Source organism: Amphichorda felina (genome assembly GCF_050947745.1).
Source record: "Amphichorda felina strain 45539 chromosome Unknown scaffold_9, whole genome shotgun sequence".
Classification (NCBI taxonomy): Eukaryota; Fungi; Ascomycota; class Sordariomycetes; order Hypocreales; family Bionectriaceae; genus Amphichorda; species Amphichorda felina.
In genome coordinates this window covers 2,521,918-2,534,315 of record NW_028145041.1, presented here as the reverse complement: position 1 = coordinate 2,534,315, position 12,398 = coordinate 2,521,918, and the positions used below count along the sequence as shown (strand labels likewise).

At 59.0% G+C, this 12,398-nt stretch overlaps 4 protein-coding genes across 4 annotated transcripts; 2 read left to right on the top strand and 2 right to left on the bottom strand.

Annotated features, from left to right (window-relative positions):
* Positions 1 to 24: 24 nt before the first annotated feature.
* MET12 (methylenetetrahydrofolate reductase (NAD(P)H) MET12) lies at positions 25 to 2,037 on the top strand (the record flags this gene model as incomplete). Its single annotated transcript, XM_083198720.1, has 1 exon — positions 25 to 2,037. The coding sequence occupies one exon, from the start codon at positions 25 to 27 to the stop codon at positions 2,035 to 2,037; it is 2,013 nt and encodes a 670-aa protein (XP_083046455.1).
* Positions 2,038 to 2,687: 650 nt separating this feature from the next.
* Positions 2,688 to 3,899, bottom strand: ACO1O0_009370 (uncharacterized protein; the record flags this gene model as incomplete). Its single annotated transcript, XM_083198719.1, has 3 exons — positions 2,688 to 3,391; positions 3,502 to 3,675; positions 3,797 to 3,899. 3 exons carry the CDS (start codon positions 3,897 to 3,899, stop codon positions 2,688 to 2,690), a joined length of 981 nt encoding a protein of 326 aa, XP_083046454.1.
* Positions 3,900 to 5,504: 1,605 nt separating this feature from the next.
* On the bottom strand, positions 5,505 to 6,623 carry ACO1O0_009369 (PQ-loop repeat-containing protein; the record flags this gene model as incomplete). The annotated part of the gene is made up of 3 exons (XM_083198718.1): positions 5,505 to 6,102; positions 6,162 to 6,383; positions 6,460 to 6,623. 3 exons carry the CDS (start codon positions 6,621 to 6,623, stop codon positions 5,505 to 5,507), a joined length of 984 nt encoding a protein of 327 aa, XP_083046453.1.
* A 1,361-nt stretch (positions 6,624 to 7,984) lies between these two features.
* Positions 7,985 to 12,172, top strand: ADE6 (phosphoribosylformylglycinamidine synthase; the record flags this gene model as incomplete). Its single annotated transcript, XM_083198717.1, has 2 exons — positions 7,985 to 9,740; positions 9,834 to 12,172. The coding sequence occupies 2 exons, from the start codon at positions 7,985 to 7,987 to the stop codon at positions 12,170 to 12,172; spliced, it is 4,095 nt and encodes a 1,364-aa protein (XP_083046452.1).
* Positions 12,173 to 12,398: the final 226 nt, after the last annotated feature.

Here is a 12,398-nt window from a genome sequence, read left to right as displayed (position 1 = left end):
GTCATATCCGCGTCAACCCCAGCCATGGAGAAAATCACAGACAAGATCGCCGCCCTGCCGGCAGACGGCGCCTACTTTTCCCTCGAGTTCTTCCCGCCAAAGACCGAGATGGGCTTCAACAACCTGCGGGACCGTCTGTACCGTATGGAGAGGGCGCTTCGACCACTGTTTGTCAATGTCACTTGGGGCGCCGGTGGTTCGACAGCCGAGAAGTCGCTGGAGCTTGCCGAGCTGTGCCAGAAGGAGATCGGCATCACGACGTGTCTGCACCTCACATGCACCAACATGAGCCGTCGCCTGGTGGACAAGGCCTTGGAGGACGCCAAGGCCCTGGGCATCCGCAACATCCTCGCCCTCCGCGGTGACCCCCCGCGTGACGACGATTACCGCCTCCCTGGTGACGAACCCAACGACGGCGAAGAGGAGCTCAGCTGGGGCAAGGACCTCGTCCAGTACATCCGGAAGAAGCATGGAGACTATTTCTGCATCGGTGTCGCTGCCTACCCCGAGGGGCACTCGGACGAAAGCCACCCGCAAGAGCAGAGTCTAGAGCACGACCTCCCCTACCTCGTCGACAAGGTCCTCGCGGGCGCCGACTTCATCATGACGCAGCTCTTCTTCGACATTGACGCCTATGACAAGTTCGAGAGGACCCTGAGGGAGCACCCCAGCGGCGTCTTCAAGACCATCCCCATCATCCCTGGCCTCATGCCCATCCAGAGCTTCCACATGATTACGCGCACAACCAAGCTGAGCCACGCCAAGATGCCCGCCGACATCCTCGCACGCCTCACGGCCGTCAAGGGAGATGACGAGAAGGTCAAGATGGTCGGTGTCGATATCGTGAGCGAGATTATAGAAAAGATCAAGGAGATCAAGAACCGGACACCTGGCCCCAAGGGCTTCCATTTCTACACCCTGAACCTAGAAAAGGCAATCGCCTTCATTGTCGAGCGGACGGGCCTCATCCCCGACATTTCAGAAGACGAGGAGGCTATTGCTGACGGCCACGCCGTGCCAGCCTCCCAAATCAACGGCGACCTCGGAGATATCTGTCGCCGGAACAGCCGGTCCAGGTCAGCCAGGAGACTGTCATCCGTCGGCTCCGACCCCCACAACAGGGTGATTATCGGCGACAGGAGACTGTCTCACCCCGAGTGGGAGGCCACCGGCCGGGAAGCCGGCGTGCGTGCCGAAGCCGTCAACACGCGGGCCAACACCCTAGCCATCTCAGAGGGCGAGGGTGTGCTCGGCAGAGAGGCCACGTGGGACGACTTCCCCAACGGCCGCTTCGGCGACTCGCGCTCCCCCGCGTACGGCGAGATTGACGGCTACGGCGTCAGCCTTCACATGTCCCCCGCCCAGGCCATCAAGCTATGGGGCCACCCCAAGACCACCCAGGAGATCAACGACCTCTTCGTCAAGCACATCCAGGGCGAGCTCCCCGCCATCCCCTGGAGCGAGGAGGAGCTCCTCCCCGAAAGCTCCCTCATCACGCCCCACCTCGTCCGCCTTAACAGCAAGGGCTGGTGGACCGTCGCCTCGCAGCCCGCCGTCAACGGCAGGCCCTCGTCCGACGCCACCTTTGGCTGGGGACCCTCCAACGGCTTCGTCTTCCAGAAGGCCTTTGTCGAGTTCTTCCTGCCGTCGTCCGACTGGGCGGTCCTCCTCGAGAAGCTTCGCGCCGCGGGGCCGGACTCGGTCTGCTTCTACGCGTCCAACGCCAAGGGCGACTTTGTCTCGTCCGACTCGAGCGGCGGGGTCAACTCGCCGACGTCCAACACCAGCACCAACGCCGTCACGTGGGGCGTCTTCCCGGGGAAGGAGATCGTCACGCCCACCATCATCGAGGAGGTTAGTTTCCGCGCCTGGAGCGAGGAGGCGTTTGGTCTCTGGGCCGAGTGGGCCCAGGTCTACGGGCGCGCGTCCGAGAGCGGCAGGCTCCTCAGCGGCATCCGGGACGACTACTGGCTCGTCAACGTCATCCACCACGAGTACATTGAGAGGGATGCCCTGTGGAACCTGCTGATGAGTTGAGCAGTTGAGGGGAACAGAACGAGCCGAGTGGGGGAAACAGATGGGTTTATAATAACAAGAAAACGTTGCGTGCTGGGTTCTGGGATAGCAGAACTACTAGTAGGCAGTCTATTCCAAGTCGCACGGCGAAGGCGATATATTGCATCAACTGTATTATAAAGGTCGACATTGCCATATTGCGTAACCTGGATTCCAGGAGCAGATCGATCGTAAAGGCCAGATGAACTTCAACACATAATTAGAATCAGCACTTGAGCTCTCATTTGACACTTTGTTACTTAAAAGTACTTTTGCAAGAGAGGTTTTGCATTCGTGATGGATTAATCTAGAGAAGAGAGTTCAAGTCTGATGATGACCTTGCTCGTAGAGTTGGCTCAACCCAGCCGCCTTGTTGTCGTTGCAGTAGGTATCTATTCTGTTCCACACACCCTCTGGACGTTCCTTGACCGCATTAAAAAAAACAAAAACAAAGAAGAAGTTGAGCAGAGCATGCCAAAAGCTAGTATAGTTCGTCCTGTTTTCCTATAATTTCCTTAAAACGCCTGTGCCGTCACTCGCCCCCCCTAGAGTCTAGCTAACTCTTCCAAATACATCACGCGGCTAGCTAAGCAACGCAGCCAAGATCATGGCCCCAAGCGACGAAGGGATTGCTAAATCTCCCCATCGTCCTCCATGTCGACGCTGTAGTAGCCGGTAATGCCGCCATCCTCGCCAAAGCCGCCGGGCGGGCCCCCGCTGATGAGCGAGTCCGTGGCACCGCGGTTGAACGCAGGGTTGATGCTAGGCCCCGTGGGGTTGCCAAAGATGCTGGCTGGGGCGACGGAGGGCGGCTCGGGCTCGGAGAATGACTCGCTCAAGTGCGCGGTCGCATCTGGGGCCGCGATGGTAGCGGCGGCCTTGGTCGCGGCGCGGCGGGAGGGAGTCGTGTTTCTCTGGCGAGGAGTGGTGCTGGCGCTGGTACTGGTTGCCAGCTTGCTGGGCGTCCCCGTGACGCCGCCCATCTTGGAGCGCCTCTTGCTGGGCGTCTCGATGAGGTCCTTGTCGCTCCAGTCCTGAGGGCTGCTGTCGCCATTTTCGTCGTCGTCGTCATCAAAGTCGGAGGCAAGCTCGAGTTTGATGGAGGTGGTCTGCTTGCGCTTGGTGCCCTTGCTGGCGGTGTTCCTACTGGGGGTGCCTTTGGAGGGCGTGGAGGCGGCGCTGGCGCCACCGGGGCCGTTGATTCCTGGAAGAGGACAGTTGGCCACGTCTTCGCCGTTGTTAAAGGCTTCTTTGAGGCGTTTTGCGTCTGTCTTGATGGATCGGAATTGGAACTGGATGCCGTCGGCGGTGGACTGGCCAAAGTACTTGGAGATGTCTGTTGGAAAAGCGAGCAGGTCAGCATGGTGGATTTATGGGATATGAGACAAGGTGTGATGTGCAAATGAGGCAGATGATGGTGACTAGTCAGCTAGGATATAAGCGTACTGTTGATGTCAACACTTCCCTGGGTCTTAGGCAGATCGTCGCCCAGCTTCATGTCCTTCATATCCAAGCCCTGCTTGCGGGCCTCACTGATGATGATAGCCTCGGCGCGAACCGGGCGGAAGCGATGGTCAAGCGCCGCCTCCGTCATATCTGAACCGAAGCACGCGACGATTTCTAGAAGAGCGGCGAAGATTGAGTCAATCTTCGAGTTTCCCCAGAGCACATGGACGGAAGAAGAATGGCGACCGGGCAGGGAGAGGAGGAGAGGCCGAACAGAAGAAGAGGCGAGTCTTACCCTTGTAATTCCACTTGGTGTCCGGGTGAGCGGCAACCATGGCACGGATGAGGCGCGCCTGAGCCTCGAAGGACTTGTAGTTGGCCTTGGATGCGGGAGCCATGGTGTCGCTTGTCTTCTAGAGCGTGTCTGTGGAAGTATGTCTGTAAGATGGTGTTAGTTGGAGCCTTCTATAACGTGGTCGGGGTGATCAACTTGGCTGGAAAGGTTCAAGTAGGGTTTAGTGGTGTAAGAGGTAAAGAAGGTGAGGTGAGTAGGAAGAAGTTCGCAGCTCAAATGTTTGAACAAGGTCAGGCCTTAAGTGAGCTCAAGCTAAAGAGCTGCGTGTGGAAAGGATGAAAAGATGAGCATGGGAGGAAGGGACGAGATGGAGTAGAAATGCTCACCAACTTCAGCGGAAGGTGCAATCAGAGGCAAGAGACGAGAGCCTCGCTGGCTTAGAGATTGTTGGGAGCTGGGGCAATCAATGTTGGCTGAGATTGTGTGAGAAGATGATGGAAGACGGAGAGGGATGAAATAGATGGATGGGAAAGGGCGAGATCGGGTGGAGAGCAAGTGAATTTGCAACTCGTAGTGAACAGTAGAGGCAGGCGGCTGGCAACAGGTGAATGGGCCGTTCGTGACAGACCCAAATACGTCACATAATATTCCGTATGGGGCAGTATATCAAGCTGCCCAAGTTAGGTATCTTCACTTCCATCCGCTTGGGAGAGGAGAGGTGAATGCAAACTGAAAGGGCAGATGTGATTCGGAGTGTCCACTGAGGCAACGACAGGTACCAGTCGACATGAGATGCCGAATAACAAGGAGAAATAAAACCATGTAGATCAATGACATACCTCGTATCCAATTGCTTCGCCAGCCCAACAGTGTCTCGCAATGTGGCTATCCGTAATCGAGGCTCGGCCCGCTAGCCAAGCGCAAGATACACACGCCTCTTGGCAGCTAACTCTGTCGAGTCCTGACGGAAATCGGAAGCAATAAGAAGAAATAATAAGTCAAAGTCAACCAAAAATGGGTATCAAGTATCGAGCAAGGTACTTCGTAATGAGGCTCTGGTACAGGCTCGTGTAGGTGTACGAATGGCGTCTCAGAAATGACCATGTAGCTGGGGAGCCAGCGTCCAAAGTCGGGTGGCTGGGCAATCTCCTGCGCGAGGTGCTCCATGGTGCATAGGAGATAGGGGGCGACTTTGGGTGCATATTTCACACTTCACATCAGGTCTTCATATATGCAAATTGTAACCAAAATAAGCGTCTTCGTAATTTTGAAATGTTAGAAACAGATTCTCCCGGCTTGGGCTATCAATTCTATATTCTAAGAAAACATAGGAGTCGCATTGTCGCCCATCAACCACCCGTCCCCCACTATCTCGTCTTAACGCCAACCGCCAACCAGGCGAGGCTCACACATTGCCCCAGGATACCAAATACGCGTACCCGTATTTGTACCTGCTTCATACCTACGTGTATCCGTAACTACCTACGTATCTGCTAATGGCAACCATGTAGTGATCAATTAAGTACTACTGTAAGTATGACGGTGTCCCGACTATTATATCGAAAAAAAAACTCTATACATAGCACAATAGATGCGATCCAACACCAGCAGACGCCGAGTACTCCCCTGGCACCAGTCTATATACGTACATCCCGTGCTACGTCTTTCCATCATCCTCCCCATTGACCCAATTATTGCTCATATATAATCATTCCTCCCCCGCATCTTGCACGTGGAACGGCGCAGGCCGCCTCGTGGGCGTCAGGCTCCTGCTGTGGCCCCGCATCGAGGGTTGGCGGTCGCCGTACTCGTAGGGACTGCTGTTCTGCCAGCCCATGTCCTGCATCGCATGCTGCTCCTCGTGCGCCTTCTCCGCGCCGAACCTCCCGCCGAAGCTGCTGCCCAGGCCGGCCAGGGTGTCAAGCCCGCTCTTGATGCTGCCCGTCAACGTCCCGCCGTTGCCGTCCCCGTACATGAAGTACTGCACCCCGAGGAAGCAGTCGCACGAGGCCTGGAACATGCCGCACACCTTGAACACCCAGGGGATCTCAGTCTCGGCCGTGAAGAACCAGAACATCTTGAGCGCGTCGCCAATCAGCCAGCTGGCCAGCACCGACAGCCGGAGGCCCTTGCACGAGCGCACCTGCGCGTTAGCCAGGATCTGCGGCAGCGGCAGCGTCGCCTCGATGGACAGGCCCATGACACCGATGAGGGACGAGTAGAGCGTGTACACGGGTGGCAGGGCCCCGAGGATCACCTCGCAGGCCGTCAGGACGACGAAGAAGTACAGCAGGAACTGCCAGAAACTGTAATCTGTGTCAGTCGTTGTTGCAGAAATACGAGAAAAGGAGGCTCGAAGACGCACGGCCTCGGCGACCGCCACTGCCAGAAGTTGTACGGCCGCTGGATATTAAACATGCCATCCTGGGAAGCGGCCGAAAAAGGCACCGCGGCCTCACCGCCCTTAGACGACGGCCCCGGGCGGTGGTCGAGGGCAATCTTGAGGAGCACAATCTGCATGCCCACCATGAGCATCGCCTGCACTAAGAGACTCGTATCGAAGCGCGCGCCGGGCCAGTAGAAGATCCTGCAGCGGCGAGTGATGTCAGCGCACAACATTTCCACAGCCATGAAGGGCCCCGGAGATCAGGAGGTGACCGCACCTAAGGAACGAGGCGACGAGCATGATGAGGGGAATGTCGAGCGAGAAGCCAGCGCTGGACTTGTTGCGGTGCATTGAGACGGCCTGGTCGCTGTATGAAAGAATGGGCGACATGATGATGAAGAAGGGGGCGACGAGGCCCGTCAGTTCGGTGAACCAGCCCATTTTGCAGGTCGGAGGACGGCGACGTTGAGGGGATCGTGTGACGGGGGCGGTCGGGAGAGAGAAGAGGGGAAAGCTCAAAAGCCGCTATGAATCGCGCATTCGAACGAAGGGCGGAAAGGGCTTGTCGAGGGCACGTCGCCAAATTGAGAGAGGGACGATTCCGTAGCGAGTGGAAGGCGAGGTTCAAGTGTCAGCCCCTGATGATTCAATGGTTCGAGTTGAAGCCTCGCTGGATTCTGGGATGGGAAGCGGCTTCCTCGGAAAGCTGCAGGTGCGTCGAAATTGGCACCCGAAGTGGGTCACCGCCCCAAGATCGTGCAATTGCCTTTCAGTATTGCCGGCGCTAGTCCTGACTAGGAAGCACATTTTCCGCGTACCTAGCTTTTAGCCTGCCCATCCCAGACACCAGTCAGTTTTTTTTTTCTTCGCCCTTACTCCGTATGTGTGAAGCCCTCGAGCGGGTTCGGGGTATTTCAAGACATCTCAGTCTAAAAAGGCGCCTCTCGGACCGAGTCGGGCTTTAAACCTACTCAAGTAACAGTAGTACAAGTATCCGTATACTGTCGAGTAAATCTGCAGATCGATGTTCAAGAACCACCATCTAACTAGATGTACCACACTTGGTCCAGACCCAGCGACCTACCCTACAGAGCAACATAGCATTGCCTATGGCGACCAACCGTAGCCGTGCCTGGCTACCCAGACCATTATTACGAGCAAGGATATAACTCCCCTCCGACGCCAGATGATTGTGTAGAGGCGATCGTCATGAATTCTTTGGGTGCATGGTTGCGGCTATATTCACCATACCGTTTGGTAATTACAGACCACTGGTCTCAGAGGTACCTAGTTTCTTTTGTCTACTGATATTGAAAGGTCGAACTGCTGGGCGTTTGTTCAGATCAATCAGTTTGTCAGATCAACTCTCGAACCTAGTAATGGCTGTAGACTTAGACTCCCTAGACTGCACCAGAGAGACTAATGATATAGTAATAGTCGGCCACCTTACACCTAAATGGTGCATTCGTCCACTCTTTAGCGCCCTGTTATCGCTATCGTCTCAGAGTGGGCCCGATGTGCACACCACCCGACCAATCCGGCGAGCCCAATTCCTGCAGGCGACGCGTGCGCCAATATGCATCCTGCCCCTCCAAAAATTCACCTTCACCCCACCATCAAGACTCATCGATACGAACCCTCGACTTTTCCCCGTCCCCTGCCGATACCGGGTCATGGAAACTTGCCTCTTCCTCCCCTAGCAGAGGCCCCTCCCATCGACTTTCGTCGTGAGAACACCTTGTTCTCTATCAGCTCAAGCCCAGCTTGATCAGCAGGAACCAGAAGACCCTAGATCGATCACCATGGAGTCCCTGATGCTCATCGGCCGCTCCGCCTTCTCCCCGGCCCAGGCCGACGAGCTGCGCACCCGCATCAACAGGCAGAGCCCCGAGGTCCCCGTCGCCAGCGTGAAGGGCGCCTGGGTCTACTACGTCCACCTCAAGCCCTCCCACACCTCCCGCCCCGACGCCCAGCCCGACCTCGTCCTCGAGAAGCTCTCCCGATGGCTCGACCTGCCCGACCAGACCGCGAGCCTGATCACCCCTAACACCGACTCCTCCACCACCTACTACATCTCGCCCCGCAACATCTCGCCATGGAGCTCCAAGGGCACCAGCATCACCCACGTCTGCGGTCTCGGGGACCACATCGAGCGCATCGAGCGGGGCAGGGCCATCACCATCAGCTTCGAGAAGCCGTTTGATGGCGACAAGATCCAGTTTAAGGACCTGCTCTCCGACCGCATGACCGAGTCCCTGTCCACCGCCAAGCCGGACCTCGATGCCATGTTCCAGGAGGGCCAGCGGTATCCCCTCGAGATTGTCGACATCTTCGCCGAGGGCTCCACGCCCCTCGACGTCCTGCGCGACTACAACAAGAAGTGCGGCCTTGCCCTGGACGAGTCCGAGATGGAGTACCTGGTCGAGGTCTTCAAGCGCCAGGGCCGCCCGCCCCACGACGTCGAGCTCTTCATGTTTGCCCAGGTCAACTCGGAGCACTGTCGCCACAAGCAGTTCAACGCCAAGTGGACCGTTGACGGCACCGAGATGGCCCACAGCCTGTTCGGCATGATCCGCAACACCCACAAAAAGACCCCCGACTTCACCGTCTCCGCCTACAGCGACAACGCCGCTGTCCTGCAGGGCGAGACCGCCAGCTTCTGGGCCCCCGACTACTCTACTGGCACCTGGAAGCTGACCAAGGAGCTCGTCCACGTCCTCGTCAAGGTCGAGACTCACAACCACCCCACCGCCATTTCGCCATTCCCCGGCGCCGCCACCGGCTCTGGAGGCGAGATCCGAGACGAGGGAGCCGTCGGTCGCGGATCGACCCCCAAGGCTGGTCTCTGCGGCTTTTGGGTCTCCGAGCTGCTCCTCCCCGACGAGAAGGCCCCCTGGGAGGTCGACCTCGGCCGCCCCTCGCACTTTGCCAGCAGCTTTGACATTATGCTCGAGGCTCCCATCGGCAGCGCCCGGTTCAACAACGAGTTTGGCCGACCTTGCCTCCTCGGCTGCTTCCGCACCCTCCTGACTGATGTCGGCAAGGAGGGCTCCCCCGAGTGGAGGGGCTACCACAAGCCCATCATGATTGCCGGTGGTGTCGGCACCGTCCGCCCCCAGCACGCCCTCAAGAACCCCGAGGACGTCCAGGACGGCGCCCATGCCATCGTCCTCGGCGGTCCGGGCATGCTGATCGGCCTTGGAGGTGGTGCGGCATCAAGCAACGCATCCGCCGAGGAGACGGCCGAGCTGGACTTTGCCAGCGTCCAGCGCGGCAACCCCGAGATGGAGAGGAGGGCCCAGATGGTCATCGACGCCTGCGTCTCTCTGGGCGAGCAGAACCCCATTGCCATGATCCACGACGTCGGTGCCGGTGGCCTGTCCAATGCCCTACCCGAGATCGTCAAGGACGCAGGCTTTGGCGGCAAGTTTGAGCTGCGCCAGGTGCACACGGCCGACGGCAGCATGAGCCCACTGCAGATATGGTGCAATGAGTCCCAGGAGCGCTACGTCCTCCTGGTCAATAAGGAAGGGGTGAACCGATTCGTCAGCATCTGCCGTATGTGACCCTCCCTACCTTAACCCTCATCTTTTCGCACTTCATTTTACTTGTTTATGAATGGAAGCAAGGACTTGGACTAATTATTCACAGGACGCGAGAGATGCCCCTTTTCCGACGTGGGCACCGTCGTGGCTAAGGGCCCAGACGGACAGTCCAAACTGGTCCTCACGGACCGCGACTCACAGGATGGCCCATCCCCTATTGACCTGCCTATGTCCGACCTGTTCCCCGCGGGCCGACAGCTGGAGCGCGTCGTCGAGACTCGTGATCTGGGACTCCCTCACTTTGACGCGGCCGCGTCCCTGCAGGCTGTCTGCGGCCCGGAGGCGTCCAAGGGCGACCTGATCACCGAGGCTGTCAACCGCGTGTTCCACATGCCCTCGGTCGGATCCAAGGCCTTCCTCATCACCATCGGCGACAGGACCGTCGGCGGTCTGTCCGTCCGCGACCAGATGGTCGGCCCGTGGCAGACGCCCGTCGCCGACTGCGCAGTCACCGCGACGTCCTTTGGCATTGGCTCCAAGGAGCGCACCGGAGAGGTCATGGCCATGGGCGAGAAGCCCCCGCTGGCTCTCATCTCCCCCGCGGCATCTGCCCGCATGGCCGTGGCCGAGTCTCTGCTGAACCTCGGAGCCGCCGACTTCCTGGGCGGCATGGAGAGGATCAAGCTCTCGGCCAACTGGATGGCCGCCGTCAACCACCCCGGAGAGGGCGCCGGGCTGTTCCAGGCCGTCCAGGCCCTGGGCATGGAGCTCTGCCCCAAGCTGCAGATCTCCATCCCCGTGGGCAAGGACTCGACGTCCATGAAGGCCTCGTGGAAGGACCGCGAGACCCAGGAGGTCAAGAGCGTCACGGCCCCCATGTCCGTCATCATCACTGCCGTCACCGTCGTCGAGGACGTCCGCAACACGTGGACCCCCCAGCTGCGCCGGTACGAGGACGTCGGTGAGACAGTCCTCATGTTTGTCGACCTGGCGCAGGGCAAGAAGGCCCTGGGTGCCTCTGCACTGGCTCAGGCGTTTGGCCAGGTCGGCAACGACGGGCCCGACGTGCGCAGCGCGGATCTTATCACCGATTACTTTGATGCACTGTCGCAGCTGCACAAGAGCGGTGTGGTCCTCGCCTACCACGATCGCTCCGACGGAGGTCTCATCACTACTGTTGCCGAGATGATGTTTGCCGGCCGGTGCGGCGTGGACATGGCACTCGACGACCTGTCCAGCACCGCCTCCGCCGGCGACATGCTGGATGCCCTGTTCAACGAGGAGCTGGGCGCCGTGTTCCAGATCCGCAAGGGCGACGAGATCAACTTCAAGAGATGCTTCGCCACCTGCGGACCTCCCCCGGGCCTCATAAAGAAGTTTGGCGTCGTCGTACCCAAGTCGAAGCAGGCACTGACGATCCGCTACGGCGCACGACCGGTCGTCACGCTGGACCGTGTTGAGATGCAGCAGTGGTGGTCAAGGACATCCTACGTCATGCAGCGGGAGAGAGACGACCCCGAGTGCGCCACGGCCGAGCACAACACTATTGCCGACTCGAGCGACCCGGGCATCTCTTACAAGCTCACCTTCTCGCCCGAGGAGAACATCATGCCCCTGACGGCCTCACTCGGCAGCCTAGTTAAGAGGGCCCCCCGGGTGGCGATCCTGCGCGAGGTCGGCGTCAACAGCCACCGCGAGATGGCCTTTGCGTTCAAGGCAGCAGGATTCGAGCCGGTGGACGTGCACATGAGCGACATTGTGGAGGGGCGCTCGCTCCACGACTTTGTTGGTCTCGCCGCTGGGGGCGGCTTCTCGTACGGTGACGTGTTCGGCGCCGGTGTAGGGTGGGCACAGTCCATCCTCGAGCACAAGCACGTCCGCCAGGAGTTCCAGAGCTTCTTCAACCGCCCCGATACTTTCTCGCTGGGCGTCTGCAACGGCTGCCAGATGCTGACGAGGCTCAAGGAGCTGATCCCGGGGGCCGACAACTGGCCGACGTTTGTCGACAACGCCAGCCGCCAGTACGAGGCGCGCTACACCATGGTCAAGATCGAGGATTCCGCCGAGAACCCGTCCGTGTTCCTCCACGGCATGAGCGGCTCTGCGCTGCCCATCGCGGTGGCCCACGGTGAGGGTCGCGCGTCGTTCAGCTCGTCGGCGGCCCAGGAGCGCCTGGAAGCCGAAGGCCTGGTGCCCATCAAGTACGTCGACAACAGGCTGCGTGTGGCGCAAGCGGAGAACTACCCGTTCAACCCGAACGGCAGCCCTGGGGGTATCGCAGCAGTGCGGAGCCGAGACGGGCGCGTGCTGGCTCTCATGCCGCACCCTGAACGCACCATCATGGCCGACGTGGGTAGCTACGTCCCGCCGGATCAAGTATCCGAATGGGGTGAGTTCGGCCCATGGGTTCGCCTGTTCAAGAGCGCACGACGGTGGGTTGGGTAAGGGGGGGGGGAGGAATCAGAGCGAGCGCCAGGGGGACCCGACAAGCGCGATACAAGCAGATTCTAGAAACAACACAAAAAAAAAAGTTCCCTTGGCTATTAGGCCGGGTGCGAAGCGAGGCGCTATTACTCGTGCCCTCGACCCCAAAATCAATGGGCCATGGTGTGTGCCGCAGTCAGAATATCAGCCTTTTTGTCTCCCGTTGGGGGCGGTAATAGCTGCAGGA